Here is a 23,245-nt window from a genome sequence, read left to right on the forward strand (position 1 = left end):
TCTTCCTTGACTGCTGAGGTCTAGAATCTCCCTCAACTGTCACATCCTGCAGATGAAGACAGTTGTCCTATCAGATGCCATTAAAAGAACTCTCCTGAAACCCAGCCCAGCCAAGGCAGGAATCCAATGGCCAGATGGGTTGATAGCAAAGAACCTCACAGGAGTTCTATCCAATGCCACCTTCTTATCTTTCTCCTGACTGTGTGCAACCCTCAGAGCTCAGGGCAGGCCCTGGGCAAAGGAGGGAAGAAAAAACGTCACCCTGAGTGGGCAGTAGCTGGAGTAAGTTATTAGCAACCGGGTGTGGCCTCAGGGAGGGCAGTTAATAATGGAGAGGCATTTTGTGGAGATTTGAACCAGAGGAGATGAACCAGGGCAGTAATTACGAGCTGACAAGATTGAACTGCGGTGTGGAGGAGGCTCAGACGGCTATCCAGCCAGTAAATGTCCCTCTAGCCCCTTGGTATAGTCTGGCTTTCAACCATGCTGATGAAGGTACAGTTTAAGCCTTGGAAAATGGTGTGTCCGTTAAGGGGGAGAAAGGAAGCGGGTAGAGGCCGGTCGCTCGCTACGCCTGGAACACACAGAACATACACTGCTTCTACTTCGGTCGGGTCTTCTTTCGAATGACCGGGAAACAACCCTTAGATGTCGAAAAGTATGGGCGAAAGAATTCAGAGATCTAATGTTCGTGGGTGTGTGCACACAAACACGTTTGTATTGTTTAAAATTTATTTGTTTTACACGGCAGCTTGGTTCCTCTGGCCAAACGCTCTCCCCCCACCCCGCCCTTTCAAACTATCACCCCGACTCCCACAGAGCTGCCCCTCGTGAATATAAACACAAGTGTTTCCCACCAAACCTCCTGTTGGAATGTTCTGCAACACCAGCCGTGACACTTTCATTTAACAGCAGACGTGGCTTCGTGGCACCGTGTGTGGGTACAGGACAAGTGAGCAGAGGAGGCTCATATAAATCGTGAGTGACAGTGGGTCAGGAGGGGGACCTGGCCACGCAGCAGGCGAAAACCCGAGGTGCGACTGGGAAGCCTCACCTTTACGAGGCCCAGTGAGCTGGAGGCTGACTGAGGCTGGGACCTCGGAGCTTCTCATTGGGCGCATGATGAATTAGATGAGGGGTGGATTACCCTCCTGGGGCACCAAGCGCTAGAAAACCAAGTTTTATTAGCCTAATAAAATGGAGAGGGGACTGTCCGGAGCATTTCAGCTGGAAGAATAAATCCTGAGGAGTGAAGAGAGGCAGCTGCCTCTAAGGCTATAAGGAGAATGCAGGGCAGGAGTCGCTCACAGAACCACCCCGCGAGCATTCGTGCGTTCTGGTGTCAGAGCCCAGCCTGCTGGGAAGCCAGGCACGATGACAACTCGTTCCATTCTGCTCAGTACCAGAGCGAAGATCTATGTGTACAACACTAGGGAGCCCAGGGAAGCAAGTCTGTCCCTTCCCCGACAGAAAAATGCCACGCACACATCTCCTGGAAGCAAGGCAAGGAGGCCTTACAGAGCAAGCACACCTCAAGCAGGTAGGCACCACAAGGCTGCTGTCACACAGGAGCCTATGCCTCAGATTCTTTTTTTTTTTTTTTTATTAACTTGAGTATTTCTTATATACATTTCGAGTGTTATTCCCTTTCCCGGTTTCCGGGGAAACATCCCCCCTCCCCCCTCCCCTTCGTTATGGGTGTTCCCCTCCCCATCATCCCCCCCTTGTCGCCCTCCCCCCAACAATCTAGTTCACTGGGGGTTCAGTCTATGCCTCACATTCTAAGGACAGAGGCTGCACATTGCCCCAAGGGCTGTTCAGCTGCACAGGTCAAGCTTGTGCATGGGTCCTGCACTGAGGCAGAGGCAAAAGGGTACTCATGTGTGTGTGTGTGTGTGTGTGTGTGTGTGTCTGTCTGTCTGTCTGTCTGTCTGCCTGCCTGTCTGTCTTCCCACTGAAGCCACCTTGAATCGATCTCACTGCTTGGATTGCAAGGGTGGATCTACCTGAGCTTCGAGGCTAGCAGCATCCTCCGGCAGTCTAGGACTCCTGGACATCACCTTAGATGATGGTGACTCACTTGGGGATCCTCGTACCTTAGAACCCTCCCTACCAGACTTTGCCAGAAGATGAAGTCTAGGCCAGATTAGAGAGAAAGACAGAGACAGAAATAGAAAAAGAAAGAGTCGAAGGGACAGACTCAGAGGCCATGTGTGTGTGTGGGGGGGGGGGGGTGCCACCAGTACCAGCCCAGTGTCCTCCCAGTCAGTAAACATCTGCAGACACTTCCCTTTGCCTGGACATTGCAAGTGTCTCAAGTCACATGATTGTGTCCTAGCCCAGCCCTGGGCCAGGTCCAGGGCTGTTTCCATTTTGCAACAAAGGGAACTCCAAGTGTCAGTGGGATGACCAAAACCCACATTCTGATTCTACAAGGGGGTCTGTATTAGGGTTTCAAGCGTGATCTCAGAGACGTCCCTAACAAGGGATGCACAGACACTTCCAAGGCCACTCCAGCTCTGCTCCGGACAGACCGTGTGCAGTGGGGTCTGTGCAGGACGCCTAGCACAGAGCTAGACAACCTAATTCTAAAAAATGAATACTGGTGATCTTCACTAAGACCAAGGTCGTGGAGGTTTAGAAGAAGCTCAAAGGAGAGGAGAGAGCTACTAGGGAAGTCCTGCCACAGACAACCTTCCTGTGATGATCTCTCCTCACAGTTCATTTCTGAATGGAGGCCCTGTCTCCAAAGCATTGTGGGTAAGGAGCCTTGACTTCAAGGGGGAAGACCTGGTCCTGCCCCTACTTGTTGGCACAGTGACCTGAACGCATAGCTGGATTAACTCCAGCTTGCTCACTCACAAACAGCAACAGATAGGACAGCTAGCAGTCCCAGGGCCAGCGGGACCTCAATCTCTGAAACACCCCACAACACTGTGCTGCCTTGGCCAGGTGATCTCTCATAGACGCCCCCCACCTCAGGCTAGCAATCAACCACCAGGGTCTGAGCTGAGACTGCACACAGAGCCACGCCCCTGCCCTGTGCCTGTTAGGGTGTACACCAGGGAAACATGAGGGGCCACCTCTCAGTAAGCGAATGAGGACAACTGACTTGGGAAGCAAGAAGCAGCTGAAAAGTCTAAGGAGCTGTGGGGGAGGGGCACAGGGATCAAAGGAGATTTCTGAGGAGAGCCGGGCTTCTAGGCTCTGAGGGCCCCCTGCTGCTCCAGTTGCAGATGCTCGCTTTGGATGCCTCTGTGGGAAAACTGGAAGCTTCCCGTGACAAGATGTGGTAACACAGGGCTGAACTCGAGGCCGCTGCCGGAGCGTCCAGTCTGAGCCCCGCCCCCTGGTTTCGGGTGAATCTCTTGAGTTGGGGAGAGTTGGCTTTTAGAGACTGCAAAACGAGGGTGTTAAAAGCTAGTTTGTGGGGTTCTTGTGTGGTAATGAGGAAAAGCCTTGGCTGGAAAGCCCGAGAGGATGAGGGGAAAGGCCGGTGGGAAGAGAAGAACAGAAATAGAAGCCTTCAGCCTGGGACGCAGCCTCGCAGCTTCTGCCAAGCAGTTTCTAGCCCGTGGAGCTCTGCGAGATGCACGAGCCAACTGTCCTGTTTCACCTGTTAACAAGCCATTGGCTCCACAGATCAAAGAAGCTGAGAAGTTTCTACACATGGTGATAGAAACTAGCGCAGGGCAGCTCTGAGGAGGAAAGGCCAAGATGGAGAGTTCGGAGGGCCTGGGGCCGCCAGTGGCTGGGAACTCAGAATAGATGGAAAACCACATCCGCAGTCAGGGTGCAGAAGCACCTCAGCAAACAGTGCCCGGGTATAGCTGGGCCCTTCCTAAAGCTGCACTGTCTGTCTGTCCGTCTCTCACCCCTCACCAGTCCCCACAGCAGCATAGCTCTACACACTTCAGGAAGATTTTCATCAGGAAAGGCCTTACCAATTTCAAAGCACAGTGGGGGAATGAAGAACTGAGGACAGACAGATCCCACCCTGTGAGATGCAAGCACACAACTGAACAAAGCCCACTAGGGGCCAGCAATGGCTCAGTGCCTAAAGGCCTTTGCTGTCAAGCCTGAGGACCTGAGTTCAATCCCTGGAACTCACTTACACGAGGAAGGACAGAAGTGATGCTGGTAAGCTTCCCTCTGACCTTCATAAGTGTATTTCATAAGTGTGTGTGGCACACACGCACACACACACGCATACACACATACACACATTCACACACATACATACACACGTACATGCACACACACATTCACACACGTACATGCACACGCATATACACACACATTCACACACATACATACACACACTTACACACACATTCACACACATACATACACACACTTACACACATGCATACACACATACATGTATGCATACACACACATACACACACATACACACGTACACACACACGCACACACACCCTAAATAAACAACATAAACCAATTGAACAATGGTTAGGAACAACAAGGCACATTAAAAATAAAAGCCAACAGGAGAAGCAGGCAGACAAATGAAATAAAAGTGCAAAAGACCAGCGGAGAAAGTGAGCCCACTCACCCACCAAACGACACAGTCATCCCGAATACATAGATAGCGTGCTCAGATCTGAAGAAAGTGCAGCGAATAACTTTCAAAGCACATCCGTCTGGGCAATCGAAGGGCGAGGTGCCACAGGGGCCTGCTGCTTCCCCCTCCAGCCTGGAGCAGACAGAGCTTGGCTTCCGCGTGTCGTGCAGCGTCTTCCGCTCACACAGCGGCTCCACAACATGTCTGCCTGCCTCCCGGCATGTCTCACAGGTGTCTGCCGGCTCTGTTTCCCTCTCCCAGCTGCCCTGTGGAAAGAACAACCAACCAGTGTCGCTCGTGAGCAGTTTTTACAACATTGAAACCCAGAAGCAGCTTACGGGGAGAGGGAGAGGGAAAGTGAAGGTTCCACGATAAATCTACACGGCCACATTCAAGCAGCTGCCCGGAATCCACATCCAAGCAGGACGGGGAAGCAGCCAGCGTTCATGCTGATGGGTGAAAATGCAGAAAAGCCCACAGGCTGAAGCCCTGGCCTTACACAGTGCTCAGGGCACAGAAACAGGGACCAGAAAAGCCGTGACCAAAACTGGGTCAGGACATGTGGTTCTAGTCCAGTTCCGTCCCCCGACCCTCCAAGCTTTCTCATTTTCCCATACTACCTGACTGCACTAATTTTATAATGTAAATTTTATCTTTGAGATACACAGGTATCTTGGGTTAGAGATTCTTTTAGGATAGAGGACAATAAACATGTATTGAATTATATCAGAAATGTATTTAAAAATAGCGTGTATGAAAACTACTGATAAATATTAACCAATCCTAGCCAAAATTATACATATAAACACTCCCTAACAGGGGCTCTTTTAAGAATTAACATACAAAAAGTATATTTTTTGCCTGCTATAAATACGATAATATGTATTTAAATTATGTCATAAATGCACTGGAGATGTGCTTTATAAATATTCCAACTAACAATACTTTTAGCATTAATTTTAACATTACTTGTGCCATATTTATTTGAAAATACTGACATTAATCAATGCTAACCACGATTGTATTAGTAAATATTCCACAATGGGAATTCTTCTGCAAATTAATTTTAAAAGTGATAAACTTATTTAAATATATTAAATTAGCTTATTAATTGTATTACAAGTACATATGTGTTTATGCATAAATCTTAATCACGACGGGAAAAAAAGCAAAGTACATAGAAATATCTGTTCTTTATTTATAGTAAGAATCTAAATGGGTAGTTCCTGAGCAGCCTGAGAGCGAGGAGAGGGAGGAAGAGGGGAAGGGAGTGGGAGGGGAGGGGGTCCCAGGATTGACTGAGTAAAGAACGGACTGTCTTCAGCAGGGCAGATCGCCTGTGCCCATGAAGGCAGCTTGTGCACTGTGGCAGACCCCGGCAGGACAATGCTAACGGAACAGAGTTGAGCATAATTCCATGAGCTAACGCAGAGCTTCGACAAAGGCAGACAACCAGCCCACTCTGGACCTAAGAGGGCCCTGTGCTTGATGAGGCCCCTTTAAGTCTTCTTCAGTCCACGATGTTTAACGACTTTGGCCATAGAGGAATTTAGGGAAGACAAATATAAACCAGAAGATGACTGCCGCGTCTCGGCTTCTCCATGTTGTTGATTTCCCACCATGGAGGAGACACGCGCGTAGCTTCCAGGGCTCTCCAGCATCCAGAAGGCCCCACACTCCTCTGTCCTCCATAGCGCCAGAAACCAGATGCCCCAAAGCCTGTGATTGGTTTAGCCTCAGCCAATCATTCATGACAGGGGTGTGGCTGTTGCATCTTGACACAGAGAACCAGGGATGCATCAGGCCCCTTGTGTATCATCCCCAGCGCTAAAGAACGATGTGGTTCTAGTGAACACCGGAAGCTAGAGTGGGGCCGGTGCCGGGCGGAAAACACAGGACTGTTCTTGTTACCGCTCTCCTCGAGTTGCTTGCACTATAATGAAAGACAGCAGCCAGCTCCAAGATGGAGGGGCTCACGCAGGTCAAGTCTTTCTGTCCTCGGTCAGGATCCCTAGTAGAGGCACAGCACAAAACTAACCACGACAAAGAAAAGCAACCCCACGCATAAAATCAATCAATCAATCATCAATGACGGCGTAAAAGGTAATTTTGTTTTGGGACGTGGTCTCACTCTCTAGATAGCACAGCCTGGCCTGGTACTCTCAGAAATCCTCCTGTCTCTGCCTCCTGAGTGATAGTACCACAGGAGAGAGCTGCTATATTCCACAGAAAGTTTACAAATGCAAGCTGTGGTTCAGGAAGTGACTCTGTCGCTGATGCAGATACCAATCCTAATTGCTGTGAACTAGAAACTTCTCACTCCGCCCAGGTGTGGATTTGACTTCTGAGATAACTAAGCCAAAAACCGCCAACCCTTTTGCCACCCTGTGCAAGAAAGGTCCAGGAGAAGCATTATGACCCCAGAAGGCTCTAAGTGGCCAGGAACACAATGCCAGGGCCAGCAGTGTTCGAAGAGCAAGGGGCCAACCGATGTGGCATTTACCTGAGCAGCCCTTTCTCCCCAACACTGCCATTCAGATTCATGTGATTGGCAGTTAGGGACCTTTCCAGGCTGTGCCCGGGGACCGTCTCTCCATAGGAGTGTGTCCTCCACCCTCTCTAGGATCTGGTCAGGTTGTTTGTTGCTGCCTCAGATTCTCTTGCTTGCTGAGCTCTGCTGGTCTGGCTTCCCCGTCTCCCACCTTCCGGAGCATGTCAACACAGCTGTAGACAATGCCTCGTCTTCAAGGCCATTTAACAGCAAGCCGCTCTGTGGCTTCAGCCAAGCCCCAGTGTGAGCTATGCCAGCACAAGATGTGGCAGAGTGTCTTGCAGACAGTAGTGACCACCCGTGCAATGTATGTGCCCAACTCGACGCTCCCCAGTGATGGGGAACAGAGTCCTTCTGGGTCACTGGAGCCTAGTAAACACCTCCTGCGACTGTATTCTGCCAGTACTTGCTGTTCTCGCATTACCTTCCTCTGAGTTGGATGTTGGAGTCAAATTTGCACTTTTTCAAAATGACTGGGGGGGATTCTATTCCTCATGAGCCTGTCACAAGGCATTGGGACCAGGAGCTTATCACTAGCAACATCCACACATACCAGCCGCTCTGAGCCTTATGTGTCACCCAACAGAGCCACCCAACTTCCTGCCAGTTTCAGTAGGAAACACCAGACCCCATCCTAAAGTGGCTTTAGCCCTGTTCTCCTGATGGCTGACACTGGGCTCCTGGCTGCCCTATGAGGCCTCCAACAAAGACTGGTTTGTCTGTGTACCCTTCATCTTGTTCCACAGGTCTCTGAGGCAGCCACACGGGTTTCCCTGAGCCTTCTATCTGCCACCAAATGAAGGAGCAAGTTGAACCTCAGGACACAGGTCACAGGGGGAAAGGGCCTATTGGTTAGGAAAGTGTGTTAGTTACAGCAGCTGACACCCTATAGTGGGGTCACATGGTGTCTTGGCATCAATGCTCTCAGGGTGCCTACTCTGGGACCTGTAATCTCAATCTCTCTCTCTCTCTCTCTCTCTCGCTCTCGCTCTCGCTCTCGCTCTCGCTCTCCCTCTCTTTTTCTTTTTTTTTTTTTTTTCGGAGCTGGGGACCGAACCCAGGGCCTTGCGCTTGCTAGGCAAGAGCTCTATCACTGAGCTAAATCCCCAACCCCCCTCGCTCTCTCTCTCTCTTAGCTGTAACTGTGAACAGCTGCTGGTATTGTCAACTGTGTCCCAGTTTACAGATGAGACCACTGAGTCACCGATGTCCACCGTGGCTTGGGGTCACAAGCAGACAAGTCGACAAGTTTACCCATCAGGTCCCAACCTCAGGTGTCATGACCCAGCATGGCTCAGAGCCTACAGTCTCACAAGACCTAGACTTCTGTGGCTGGCCGAGTGGCACTGCAGCCTCCTGGCCACCACAATGTGGCTGCGACATAAGAATGTACACACACATGCACGAGCAAGTGCACATACATACACATACATGCATATGTGTACATGCTGACACGTGCATGCATGCACACATACTCACATACACACAAACACTTATGTACATGCACACAGAACTAGATATGAAAGCCAAGTATACATTTGCAGAAGAAAAAATAAGCCACGTAATCAGCAATTCCAAAGCCAAATTTTCTCTCCCCAAGGCAAACGATCTAAAAAACATTGCATCTCACCCGACCTTCACAAAAAGTTCTGTGGGGCTCCAGAGATGGCTTAGTGGTTAAGAATACTCACTGCTCTCACCAAGGACCTCAGTCCATAACCACCTGTAATTCCACCGCCAGGAGACGCAGCGTCCCCTGCTGGCCCATCCAGGTACTGCGCTCACATACATAGACGCACATATATGCATTTTAAAAATAAAATTAGAAAATGTAAAAGTCCTGTGACCAGGTAGATTTGGGGAGTACGGCTTCTCTCAGCTGTCTCCTGGTGCCTCACAAGAGACACAGCTCCTATAGGATGCCTAAAGTCACTACAGCTGAGCTCATGGGGGCTGAGGATTCAGTTAGGAGAGCCACGGCGTTGGAATGACAGCTACAGGCCACGGCAAAGGCCCTGAAAGTATGCAGTTGAGCCCAAGATGTGTCCAGATTTATATGGATACCCAGTTTCTGGTGACAAACACTGTCACCAAGTGACAGATGTGGGTAAAGGATCGGGGGGAGGAGGATAGCAAAGGTGGATGCCAACGCCTCTGAGAGATCCCACTTCATAGGCGGCAGGCGCTGTCAGGTGACGCCTGGGCATCTGGACATGTGTTTGGTTCCTCTTAATGTGGGAGAAATGGTTGTGTTTACATGTCCTTCACAAAGCCAGTGGTTCCGCCGCGGGTGGCAGTCCACATCTTGATTTGATCGTGGTCTGGGTTTGAGTGTCGTGACAGAGTTACAGAGCAGGCTGTATTCTCACACTCATTCCCAATTCATCCCTGGAGGGACCCTGGCTCTCGTTGTGCTGTATATTTTACTCTTACACGTGGTGTAAACACCGCGCACATTGTAAACAGCTTTGCTTTAGGCTGTCACGTATTTTTCGAGAAGTTAAACATTAGAAAAACAAACCCTGGTTATCTCCATTTTTACCACGTTCAACACTTTCCTTTCCATTCTGTTCCGTGAGCCCAGGAGTCTGCCTCTCATTCCCTTCTCCCTTAAGAAGCACAATTTGTCTAGCAGGGCAAGCCCAGATGGCAGCAAATTTGAGAGGTTTCGCTTGCCAGGGGAAGTACATTTGTCTTTCTTTTTTGAAAGGTGTTTTTCACTGGGGATGGAGTTCTCGGCTGAAAGGATTTAATTCTCTCTGTCAACACCATGAAAAGAGCACTGCGGTGTGTCAGGGCTCAGATAGTTCCTGGAGAGAAGTCCTCTGCACTTCTGTCCTTGCCCCTTCAGGTACCGAATTCTTACCTGGCAGCCTTGAAGAATTTTATCTATTACTTTATTTTCTGTTTTCACATTAACTAGTTTGTATGCAGTATGCAATCTGTTTATTCTCCTTAGGATTAACTCATCTTAGAGGCTCTACTTCTTAGAGTTTTAATTTAATATCTTAGGGTGGTGTGGGGGGTGTATATGTATATATGTGTGTGTGTATGTCTGTATGTGTGTATATATGCGTGTGCATGTGTATGTATATATATGTGTGTGTGTATGTGGTGTGTGTGGGTGTGTGTGCTTATGTGTATGTGTGTGCATGTATATGTGTATGTACATGTATGTGTACATGTGGTGTGTGTGCTTGTATGTTTGTGTGTATATATGTGTGTGCATGTGTATGTATATATATGTGTGTGTATGTGGTGTGTGTATATGTATGTGGGTGTGTGTGCTTATGTGTATGTGTGTGCATGTATATGTGTGTGTGCATGTATGTGTACATGTGGTGTGTGTGCTTGTATGTTTGTGTGTATATATGTGTGTGCATGTGCATGCATGAGTATGTGATATGTGTGTGCTTATGTGTATATGTGTGTCTGTGCATATGTGTGTATGTGGTGTGTGTATGTATGTGGTGTGTATATGCATGTAAGCACGTGTATGTGAGGTGTGTATGTGTCTGTATGTGGTATGTGTAGATATGTGTGTAAATTTGTGTATATATGTGGTGTGCATTTGCATGTGTGTATGTGTATGTGGTGTTGCGTATTTGTGTGTATGTGTGTGTATGTGTGTGCATGTATATGTGTATGTGTGTATGTATGTGTGTTGTATATGTACGTGTATTCACACTGTGTGCATGTGCATATGTGCTTTCACACAGTGTGCATGTGCATGTGTGTGTTCACACTGTGTGCATGGTCATGTATGTGTGTTCACACTGTATGCATGTGCATATGTAGATGTCTTCTTTAGTCACTCTCCACTTCATATTTTGAAACAGGATCTGTCCCTGAACCCCTAATTTGACAACTTCAGTTGTCTGGCTTTTCTGCTTGTCCTGGGGAATCCGGTCTCTACCTCCCACACTGAGGCTACAGGTGAGCTGCCATGCCCATCCCACCCTTTGGTGGATTCCTGAGCTATGATCCTCACATTTACACACACGCATTTTAGCCATGAGCTGGAGTTTTCCCAGCTGCTCTCTCATCATATTTTTATGTCTTGGTCATTAGCTCATTAACTATTTTTCTGCCTCATCTATCTATCTATCTATCTATCTATCTATCTATCATCTATCTATCTGTCTGTCTGTCTGTCTATTTGTCTATCATCTATCATTCTATCAATCAATCTATCTTCTATCTATCCATATATTTATTTATCATGTATCTGTCTGTCTCTCTGTCATCTATCTATCATCTATCTATCCATCTTTCTCTGCTTCCTCCCTCTCTTCTGGGATCCCAGTGTCTCCAATGTTAGACTGTACTATCACCCCTTGGCGCGCTCTCTCTCTCTCTCTCTCTCTCTCTCTCTCTCCCTCTCCCTCTCTCTCTCTCTCTCTCTCTCTCTCTCTCTCTCTCTCTCTCTCTCTCTCATCCATTTGCTGTTGCCCTGATTGTTCCCTCCCTGGGGATTGGGGCGGGTGGATCTGTTCTCAACACGGATCTTGAAGGCAATCCTCATCCCTACTAACACTTGAGCATTCTCTCACATCTTCATTCGCCCTATGGTGGATGCTTCCCAGCATTTCTAACTGAGCCTTAACACCGGACTCCTTTAAACTCCCGTTCTGGTAATAGCAACACCTGGAAAGCCTGGCTCTGTGACTTTTCTTGTCCTCCACCCCCACCGCCAGTGACCTGTCATGTCTTTGACTGAAAGCAATGAACAACCATGTTCAGAAGATAAAGTAGGGCCCTCTGACCATGTCTGGGTGTAGGATGCTCTACTCTATGCAAAGTGTTCTTTGCTTCTTTTCCTCTCCATACCACAGTGGGTTTACAAGTCTGGTGTCCCTTCCCCTGAGCTTTTACTCCTTAGGAGAGAACATCCAAGCGGGGCCCTGTACTTTCTCTCGGCAGTGACTTCCCTTCGCCAGGACACCCTGCCGTGGTCCCCCTTCTGTGCTCCATTCTCATGAGTGCCCAACATAGGAAGGAGTTTGCATGAGTGTGAGAACCTTGAGCCCAGTCTCTAAGGAGTTCGTGGCAGCTGACTGCCATAGCAATGCCTGCGCCACACTCAGCTGTCCATGAATGTCCGCTAATGTGCCCTGCACACCCGTGGGGACCTTGCTTCTTCCCCGGGTGGTAGAAGTGACCCAGGGCTTTAAGGAATCCTCGAATCTTCATTGGAGGTGTTCTCTTTTTGGTTCTTTTTTTTTTTTTTTTTTTCGGAGCTGGGGACCGAACCCAGGGCCTTGTGCTTCCTAGGCAAGCGCTCTACCACTGAGCTAAATCCCCAGCCCCATTCTCTTTTTATAAAGTGGAGAAAGGTTGTCTGCCCTGTGGCCTCTGCTCAGATTCGGGAAGGTCATGTGACCTTTTGTCATTAGGATGCATCCGGATGCATCTGGATGCATTCGACTCTTTCCTACTGTCTTTGTCCTGAGTGGAGCCAATGGGGTTCCATGTCTAACAGGACAAGAGAGCTGTTGTCATGAGGGTGTGGAAAACAGGAGACACCATGGTTCCCAACAGCCACCAGGAGGTCACCGAAGGAGCTCTGGCACCGGGAGGTCGTGTCCCTGTTTCCATTTGCCCCTTTGCGGGGATGATCAGAATAATAAACCCTGTAGGTGAAACCTGTGGCACCAACAGACATTTATTTCTCGGTGAAGGGTCTGTGGCATGGCTCGGCATGGCTTGGCATGGCTTGGCGTGGCTCGGCAGGGTTGTTTTGGAATCTAGTCCTGTTGTCCTGGATGTCAGCTCTTCTCAATGTTGGGATGTTGGGGAGGCACAGTGACTCTGAGCCTCTTCCTGAAACTCTGCTGTCCCTTCTGCCTCTGTCCTTTACTCAGAGCAGAGCGGGAGACCGAGACCAGAGTTAATGGATGGTATGCAGGTGCCAGTTAAGGGACAGGGAGGTAGAGTATGAGCATATGTGGGACAATGATGCAGCCAGCTAGGATGTCATCAGGAACACAGGCTGAGGATATCAATCTGATGGCATCAATTCAGGAGCACAGGCTGGGGACATCCAATCTGATGGTATCAGCTCAGGAGTACAGGGTAGAAACATCCAATCTGATGGCATTAACTCAGGAGCACAGGCTAGAAACATCCAATCTGATGGCATTACCTCAGGAGCACAGGCTAGAAACATCCAATCTGAGGTATCAATTCAGGAGCACAGGTTGGGAACATCCAATCTGATGGCATCAAATCAGCTCTTATTTCAAAGGCGGGGAGGAAGCAGTCAGGTGTGTGTGTGTGTGTGTGTGTGTGTGTGTACATGGGTGTGTACATGGGTGTGTACATGGGTGTGTACATGGGTGTGTGTGTACATGTGTGTACATGTGTGGGTACATGGGTGTGTGTGTACATGGCTCTGTGCGTGGGTGTGAGTGTACATGGGTGTGTGTGTACATGGGTGTGTGTGTGTACATGGGTGTGTGCCATTAAAACACCATGACCAAAGAGCAGGCTGTGGAGGACAGGATTTATTTGGCTCACTTGTCCACACTGCTATTCATTGTTAAAGGAAGTCAGGACAGGAACTCAGACCCTGGAGGGTAAGACCCTGGAGGGTGCTGTTTACTGGCTTGCCTAGTCTGCTATCTTATGGAACCAAGGACTACCAGCCTAGGGAGGCACTGCCCACCATGGGCACCCCCCCACACTGACCACTAATTAAGGAACTGTCCTACAGCTGGATGCATTTCCTCATCTACGGCTCCTTCCTCTCTGATGGCCTAGCTTGTGTCAGGTTGACCCACAAACCAAGCCAGTTCAGTGTCTCACTGGGACCTGGTACTCGTCTGTTTGTCTATACTTGGTGACCCAGGCTCCTTACTCCCTTCCCCCAGCATAACAGGCTGGCACAACCACCCCTAACTCTTAACATGGGTGCTGGGGATTGAACTCAGGTCCCTAAGGCTTCACAGCAAGCCCTTTACTGACTGAGCCCTGTAGTCGGGCTTTAGGAATAGAGAGTGTGGAAACAGATTCCCCAGGGCTGGGCCGAGGCATGAGGGATCCTCCAGAGCTCCAGGAAGACACGGGGCTCCTGGCTCCAACCTGGATGCAAGTTGTGTGCTCTGTCCTTTCTGTGCACCTCACGCAGTCTCACTCTCTCTCTCCTTGGGTTTATTTCCATTAGCTCCCCTGGCCTCAGAAAGACAGCGAGGGTGAAATCATGTTTTCATAATTACCCACTGGCAACAGATGCCCTGCCAGTCACCAAAGGTGGCTTTTTTCCTGTGTTACAATGGGAGGTACTTGGCCACGGCACCGGGAGGGAGTGACAGCTAGAAATCCAGGTGGTAGGGACTTTGTCCAGAGCTGTGCCTGACAAGTCTATGTTCTGGTTTTGCTGGAACACTCCTTAAGGACATTTCAGGTTCCTTTCATTGTAGTCAAATGCACCCCAGTGTTTACTCTGTTTGACTCAGTTCTTGGGTCCATTGCAGCCAAAAGAAATCAAGGCTTGGTCCAAGCTCTCCTGCTTCTGGTGCCCACACACTGGCTTCTGGGCACTTGAAGATCTCACCCAGTCCTTCTCTGGACCCGGAGACAACACCAAGAGGATTCCAGATCCAAGCCACACTCCAACCAGCCGACTTGGCTAGAGCCCTAGAGCCCAGCTGGACCCTGCCAACAAGATTATGGCCCACTTTCAGAGCTGCCCCATACCATCAGTTCCAATTGCCCCAGGGCCAGTCCTGATCTAGGACGGAATCGAGGCCATTTCAGGGGTAGCGGAGGTCTGCGTAGTTCATCAATGGCCAATCTCACAGGCCCACCATGGCTATGCCAAGCCAGCCAGAAGCAGCCAAGTCCTGGCTCTGAAGTAAGAGTACATGTGCAAGGACCACTTCCCCACAGGCATCTGACCTTGGGCGTGGCCTTGCTCTGACCCTTATCGGCTGGCAGAACTCAGCTACAAGGAAGTCAGCACAGACCAGACACAGGATCCCCTGTCCATCACTGAATCCACAGACTCCCCTGGCCCTCTTTCCTGGGGTTGGGAAGGAAAAGAGTGGAGAGCTGGCCAGTCTCTCCACCCAACACCCCAGGCATTGTTAGAACCAGAAGTCAGCCAAGGCATCATCTCAAAATTCCCATCTCCACACATTTGTGAACAGATCATTGCTCATACTGCCCTGCTAGGGTGCTGAAGCCCCACCTAAGTAAAACTACAGGGGGGAGTCAGTTACAATGTATCACAACCTTAGGCCCGTGGATAACCCTGTTCTTAAGTATTTGTCAGGGTCTACACAGGCTACGGCACACTGAAGACCTTTGAGCTCCTATAAGGACAGGTAATTTGTAGCAGAACCATCAGAGGGTTGTTTGAGGGAAGAACCAAGAGCCTGTCAGCCAGTGGCCAGGAGGGGATGAGAGATAAGCTAAGGAAAGGCCCCTGAGGTCCCAGAGCAGGGACAGGAGGGCAGGCTGGGAGCTGGGGAGAGAGAGGGAGAAGGCACACCAGGGCCTGCTAAAAGAGACCATGGCTTGTGGGTAGGGATGAGATTCTATAGGGTATCTGGATTTCAGAGGGTCGGAGGCCTGGGTTCTAACCCCAGTTCCTACGGTCCACTTCCGATGACCAGGAGGAAATGGCCCAGTGTGTACTCTGGTCTGTGAGTGACCAGGATAACTACAAAGATGCTAGGGGGCTGGAATCCAAGGCCGTGTGGCTAGAAAACCAACCCATTAAGCAGACTTCAGACTACAGGAGTCTGGGGAAGGCCCCTCCACCCCACATAATATCAGCATTTAAAAATGAAAGAAATCCCAGAGACCCATCCCCTCTTTGTGACCTCCACACAGAGTCTGGGGAGAACATTATGATGATGCTGGTGGGGACTTGGCCCCAAATACACCCAAAGGAAGCAGCCTGGCAGCTCGCAAGCACCCCAGTGCAAAGCCATGGTGTGAGTCCCTCCCTCGTCCCATGCTGCAGGGTTACCCCACCAGTGAGGGCCTGGACAGTGGCTCCAGACATTTCCTTCCTCCCAGGCAGAGCCTGCCAGGCTGCTAGGTCCAACCTAAAGTCCCCTCCCCTTCACAGAGCTGCTTGTAGCCTCTGCTGGCCTGGCCACACCCACCCAAACAGCTGCATGTCTGGGTGACATGAAATCAGTCTCTCCCCTACAGGCTTCGGGGAAGCAAGAGCAGAAGGTATAATAGCATGTTTACCAAACATACATGAGACTCAGGTTCCATCCCCAGTACACACATACCACCACCACCACCATTATCACCATCATCACCACCACCACCACCACCACCATTATCACCACCACCACCACCACCACCATCATCACCACCACCACCATTATCACCACCACCACCACCACCTCCATTATCATCATCACCATCACCACCACCATCACCACCACCATTATCACCACCACCACCACCATTATCACCATCATCATCACCACCATCACCACCACCACCACTATCACTATCACCACCACCACCACCATCACCACCACCACCACTATCACTATCACCACCACCATCACCACCATCACCACCACCACCACCACACAACCACCACCACCATCATCACCATCATCATCATCACCACCACCACCACCATAACCACCATCACCATCACATCTTAAATAAAAACCCAAGCCTATCTGTACACCTGTAATTCCAGGGTTGGGGAGACAGAAGCAGGAGGATGCCTGGAGCTCACTGACCAGTCCATCTAGCAGACTCTATGAGCTCCAGGTTCAGGGAGAGATGCTGTCTCAAAGAGTAAGTTGGAGAGTGATGGAGGAAGAAGCATAACACACAGGTGTACAACCGCGCCCATAGGAACACACACATACTCATATACACTCATATATTCACATTCACACACATTCCCACACTCACACACACCCACACACTCACACACTCACGCATTCACACTTACACATATTCACACTCACACACATTTACACACTCACACTCTACATTCATATATACACACTCACACATATACACACTCAAACATACACACTCTATGCACACACAACATATTCACACTCACAAACACACTCATACACGCATTTACACACATATACATGCTTACACATACTCATACACACACTCACACATACACCTTCATATATACACAAACACACATTCAAACTCACACATACTCAGCACACATTCACACTCTCATATATACACTCACACATACACACATTTACACACTCACTCACACATTCATATATACACACACACAAACACACATATTCACACACTCATACACATTCACACATACACACACTTACACATATATTCACACACTACACACACACTGTTGGGAAGGAAAAAAAAGATAACCACAAGAAAAGAGCTTTCAAGAATAACTAACACGCAGTAAGACCTCGGGGAGTGACAACCAAGACAAACAGTGTCATAACTGGGGGCGGGGCCTCTGCTGTACAAGAACAGCTCTGCACTGTATAAACACAGTACATACAATTGCACAATTATGTCCGAAGTCTTACACAGTGTTTGCTGTGTTCAGATGAGCATTGGGTTACCGCAGCTCTGGCTGCCTCCAGACTCTCCCCTCAGCCAAGAACTGCATCTCACCCCCATTTCGTGGCTGAGGAAGTGGAGTGTCCCTGGCCGCCTTGCCAAGGCTGGTCTGTGTGCCCCTGGGGCCCTTTAGGCCAGAACGTTTCGATTCCATTCCTCCTAAAAGAACTAGCAAAAAAAAATCTCCTGGATTGAAGTCTCAAATGATTCATTCAACAAACTGTGACAGAAACAATTTGCTTCAAAGAAGCCATGCTCTCTGGAGAATCTGTGGCTCTGTGTCACCCTCGTGGACAAGTGGATTCAAGAACAAACCATCGTGAACGTGGGCAAAGAGGAGACATCAGTAAGTGTGGGGACTCTGGTCGATGTCAAGTCCTCCAATTGGGATAAGGACTAATTTGAAGAGGAATTACAATTTAGGTAAAATTATGGGGAAAAAAATCTTTAAAAACAAAGTCTTTGCTGACAGAGTAGAGTGTGACAGGCCAACTTGTGATTCCTGCAACCAAGGAAGGTGGGGGGTGGGGGACGTGGCCCAGTGGTGCACACCTCCAGGGCCCAACCCAGAATGAAAAAAAAGTCATTTCAAGTAAAGCATGCACATTGGGTAATTATGCCTTTCACTTCTTCTGCTTTGCTTTTAGCTTTGAACAAAACATAAATGGATAAAATCAAATCTTTGTCCCCTTCCTGAAACCTGGAGGAGGCCTTTGGTTGTGGTGCTAGGAGCTACTAGTGCCTAGGCATGCTAGGAGAATGCCCTCTGGTGCCTTTAGAAAGGTTTGTTTTCAGAACACACCCCTTTGTGCCCCCTAAAAGAGGGTCATACTCTGTAACCCAGGCTGGCACAGAACTCACCATAAAGTTCAAACTTGCCTCCAATTCACTGCAACCCTCCTGCCTCAGCCTCCAGAGTACTGGGATCTTGGGGATAGGGAAGGGCACACTGGCCCCTGAATCTCTAATTGTTCTTCTAAGGGATTTACACTTTGGGGGTGTTATTGTGGAATTTCCTTCTTAGTTTTGCGTATTAAACTGCAATTGATTTATTTCTTTATGTCCCTCGTGGTTAGTGTCGTCAACTGAACAGACTCTAGAATCACAGGGAGGCTGGAGAGATGATTTGGTGTTTCAGAATACCAGCTGTTCTTCCAGAGGACCAGGGTTCAATTCCCAGCACCCACTTGTGGCTCACAACCACTATACCTCCAGTTCCGGGGATCCAGCGCCCTCTTCTGACTTCCCTGGGAACTGCATGCACGCGGCACACAGACACGCAGACACAGCACCCGTACGCATTAAATAATTAACTCTAGATTCATCTGGGAGGCAAGCCTCTGAGCACACCTGGGAGGGAGTCTCCTGATTGCTTTAATTGACTAGGAAGATCCATTTTGATTGTGGACTTGGCACCCTGGGCTGTATACAACGGAGGAAGGGTAGCTGAACATTATTTACTCATTGTCCTCTGCTTGCTGACTGGGGACACCATGTGACCATCTGCCTCAAGCCCCTGCTGCCTTGGCCACCCCTCCTGACAAATCTTACACTTGAACTATAAACCAAATAAACTCTTTTCTCCCTTAGGCTAGTGGCTGTTGTTGTTACTGTTGCTTTGTTTTCAGAATATCTTATCAAGGCAGTGGGGGGGGGGAGGTGGGGGAGGGAGACTAAGACAAACCCTGTAACATTATATCTGAGCTCATGAGGAGGAGGGAGCCATGTTCCTGGGCCACCTGGGAAATGCCTGCCAATCATCCACTTTCTCATACCCGTGTGTGAACAGGCAATCAACTGGAGCACATCTAGTGCCATGCCTGCACCACGGTTCCTCCACCCAAAGCCCTCCTCTGTCTTCCTGGTGGCTTTCTTCTTAGGCCATTACACATCACGCCTTGGACTCCCATCTCTGCATTTCCATGATCACTAGGTCTTGCCTGACTTTCTCATCATCACTGTCCTATCGGAAGTGCACCCTCTGAGTTACTCATGGGACCTCTCTCTTCCCCAGCAGTGATGTCATCATCAGCCAATGGCCTGTTAGGAAATGGGGCAGGGGGTCAGTACATGTTGAAGGCGTGTGTAGATTCCATGGTCTGGAGTTCTCCATTTAGGTTATGCTGCCTGGCTAGTCCCCTGTGTCCCTGTCTGTCCCCCATTTCCCTCCATCCCCCTTCCACCCACCTACCCCTCCACCTCCTGCCCCCCTACTCCCACACCCCATCTCTGGTTCTTACACTTGTAAGCTTAGCACTTTACCCACTGAGCCATCTTGTCTCCCATGCCTATATAAAGTAGCAAAACAGACTCATACTCATACTCAGAGGGTGCCCCACCTTTGCTGGCTGTCAGTCAAGACTATGTCACCTGTAAATGCATTTTGAAGATGCACAAGGACATAAAAAGTAAAGTGTCTCCTTGAGTCTCTCCCCCTCTCTCCACTCCTGCCTCCTGTGCCACGTTTCCCAGGTTTATGGAAGTATTTCCTTGCAACAAGATATGCCTGAAAACTTGGGCCTGGATCAAGGGAAAACAGGGCATGCTAATTTCAAGGCAAATTAATTAAAATGCAACCCCAGCTCCCTGGAAATCACCGAGCAACAGGCATTCAATGCTTGGTAGCCAGCCAGCAGGAACTGTCCCCACCCTGCCCAGTCACCAATGACTTGTTTTTCTCTCCAACTTGTGATTTTTTTTGTCCCTCAAGAAGCTCAGCTCTGGGTGCCTCCAATACTGTCAATCCCAGCCTTCAGTGCAGAAGCTGCTGAATCAGAGTGTTTTCACTTAAAAAAAAAGCGAGAAGCAGACGATGCACATTCTAAAAGGGAACAAAAGCTGTGCGCAGCACTGAGCTGTGGTCCCAGCCCTCATCAAGAGTTTGAGGTTAGCCTGAGCTACATAGAGTACTGGGCCAGACAGGGCAACAGAGCAACATCCTCTTCCATGAAGAAAGAAAGCAGCAAACCATGCTGGAGGGAGAAGTGGCATGACAGGCTAAGAAACAGATCTATTCTGCCATTCACTGTCATGCCTGTTTTTCAGACCAGGTTGCTTGTTAAAATGGCGAGTGTCCTAATTTCATCTCTGTTGCAATTAAATGCCCTGAAAGAAATGCTACTTGGGAGAGGAGGGTTTGTTTTAATTCCCACTCAACATGCGGTTCGCCATTGTCATCCCATCCTGATGCGAAAAGTCCTCACAGGCTCACAATAAGAAATGCTTCGTCACCAGCAGGGGGCACTGTCTTGGAGGTGCGGAACCTTTAAGAGGCAGAGCTTTGCTAGAGCTAGAGGAACTGGGTTGCTGGGGGCAGGCCTTGAGGCATAGCCACGCCCACTTCCTGTCCTATTCTCGCTGGGGGGGTCTTTGAAGGTGGGAGGGGTCTCAGCCACCCACTGCCACCCCAGGACCAACTGGTCCTCTTAAAACTGTGAGCTATAGCGGGTACTTCCTTCCCTGGAGTATCTACCAAGGCCTTGAGTCATAGAGTCATAGAGAAGAAAACAGATTTTCAAGAAGAGGAAACTGAGGCTCAGGGTCCCAAGAAGGTACCCGAAAACGGGATAGGACAAGAACAAAAGGACAGCAAGAGAGATGAGGAGAGAGGGAGGAGGAGTGGAGCTTCCCTCTAGGGTTTGATCCGGATGTGCCTTTTTTTTGTTATTCTTTTCCTTTTTTCTCTTTCAAGATGAGGACAAGGTCACTGAAGAGCAAGTCTGTAGTCCCGAAAGGACCGCGTTGCCCCTCTGAGCTGCCTTCCTCTGTATTACAGAAATCACATCCTCCTGCTACAACCTAAAAAAGCAGTGGCCATGAAGCTAGGCACACCGGCCACCACCCCAGCACTCAGGAGGCCGAGGCAAGAGGATCATCAGTCTGAGGTCAGCTTGGGCTACAGACGAGACCCTGTCTCCAAAGGAAGAAATGAATGTTTTTCAAAGCTGCTGCGGGATCATCTTGGGAGGGCGGCCACCTAGGAACCGCCCCTGTTTTCCCAAGATAGTGGCTTTAAGTTTCCTCTTTCTACATAGTAATGAGACCCAAAGGGCGCTGCTTGCCCGTCCAGCCAGCGATCTATTAAAATTCATTCTCCCCTTCATCTTGGTACTGTTTATTTTATAAACAGAGACACTGTGTCTGAGAGTCCAGTAGCTCAAAGCCACGCTTCTCCGATGAAATCTAACCACTTTCCACTTCTATATCTAAAAAACGAAGCAAAGCTTTCAAAAGGTATTTCCACCCAAAAAGGTCCCATTTTCCAGGGGGCGGGGTGGGGGCAGGAGCAGGGGCGGGGGGCGGAGGGGGGAGGTGGAAACCTCACCCAGCCATCGGAGGCCCATAAACCCAGGCCTCTTCAAAAGACCCCCACAACGCAGGTTATCCTTTACGGAAGTCACAGTACTGAGGACCCGCGACTCAGTGACATATTTCAGCTATTTTACTCCTCCTATGTGCAATGGAGCGCCCCTCCACAAGACATGAAAATATTCATACCAGTACCTCAAGTTCATGTGTGCGTGAGAGCCTGGCCTCGATCCCCCCAAAAACTGCTGGGCATGGCGACACATGGTCTGGTCCCTGCACTGGGGAGTAAAGACAAGAGGGGTATCTGGAGCTCACTGCTCCAACTTGGTACAGTGACGGATGGGTCCAACCCAGAGAACTCACCACAGGCATGTTACAAGACAAAAGAAACATCTTTGCTGGCCAAAGACAGAGGCTCCAACAGTTACCCAGAGTCCACTGAGATAAACAGCCGAGACACTGAAGATCACAGGGTCGCACACAGCGTTGGAAGGCATGCGCTAGGGCTGGGAGAGCTAGGTTTACACAGCCTGCATCACGGGCACACCCCATGCCTCCTTGCCTAGGAGTCAAAGTGAAGACGGGTCCGTGGGTTCTGCACTATACCATCTTGTCCTCCACAGCAAGTTAACCCCTAACGTTCAGTGACCATTGCCGGTGCCTCCCTCAAACCCGACCAACTTCCCCTGAAGAACCCACCTTCAGCTCTTCCCAGTCCACCACGACACTCTCCCACCTTGAATGTGAACGACACCGTGTCAGAGGCTGGGGTTCTGAACTCATAAGAGTGCAAGCTAAACACCAGCTCTCGTCTTTCTCTCTCCTTCCTAGCTGTGGTGCAGTGGGGCCAGCTTGCCTCCAGCTCCCGCCACCATGGTGGACTTCACCCTCCAACTGTGAGCCAAAACAAAGCCTTCCTTCCTAAGCCGCCCTTTTCCATATTCTGTCACAGCAACGAGAGACATGAATATATAGTCAGTCCCCAGTGAAGAGCAGGGTGGGGCGGAGGACCATAGGAGCATCCAAAGCCCTGGATAGCACACAATTGTGCTACATGGTGGGCTGCTACTCATGGACCACCTGCTCACCCACACTCCATGAGGTCCTGGTCCCCTCTTCGATTTCCTTTCCTGCTCCTTCTTGACTTTCTCTGATGGCCCTGAAGACGACATCCTGTATCCATGCCCTTGGCTCAGCAGCTACCCCCATAGGACCCTTAAGAACCCACTGCGTACAGGATGGAC

At 49.6% G+C, this 23,245-nt stretch overlaps 1 protein-coding gene across 2 annotated transcripts; it reads left to right on the forward strand.

Annotated features, from left to right (window-relative positions):
* The first annotated feature begins 15,610 nt into the window (after nt 1-15,610).
* Nucleotides 15,611-19,283, forward strand: LOC120098556 (uncharacterized). Of its 2 annotated transcripts, none has more exons than XM_087595363.1 (2): nt 15,611-18,039; nt 18,770-19,283. In XM_087595363.1, exon 1 carries the CDS (start codon nt 16,353-16,355, stop codon nt 16,752-16,754), a length of 402 nt encoding a protein of 133 aa, XP_087451489.1. In that variant the 5' UTR covers nt 15,611-16,352; the 3' UTR covers nt 16,755-18,039; nt 18,770-19,283. The 2 variants fall into 2 exon arrangements, 1 of the variants encoding a protein (XP_087451489.1); XR_015643644.1 differs by having other exon boundaries at nt 17,224-18,039; nt 18,341-19,283.
* Nucleotides 19,284-23,245: the final 3,962 nt, after the last annotated feature.

This window comes from Rattus norvegicus, chromosome 19, assembly GCF_021556685.1.
Source record: "Rattus norvegicus strain SHRSP/BbbUtx chromosome 19, alternate assembly SHRSP_T2T, whole genome shotgun sequence".
NCBI lineage: Eukaryota > Metazoa > Chordata > Mammalia > Rodentia > Muridae > Rattus > Rattus norvegicus.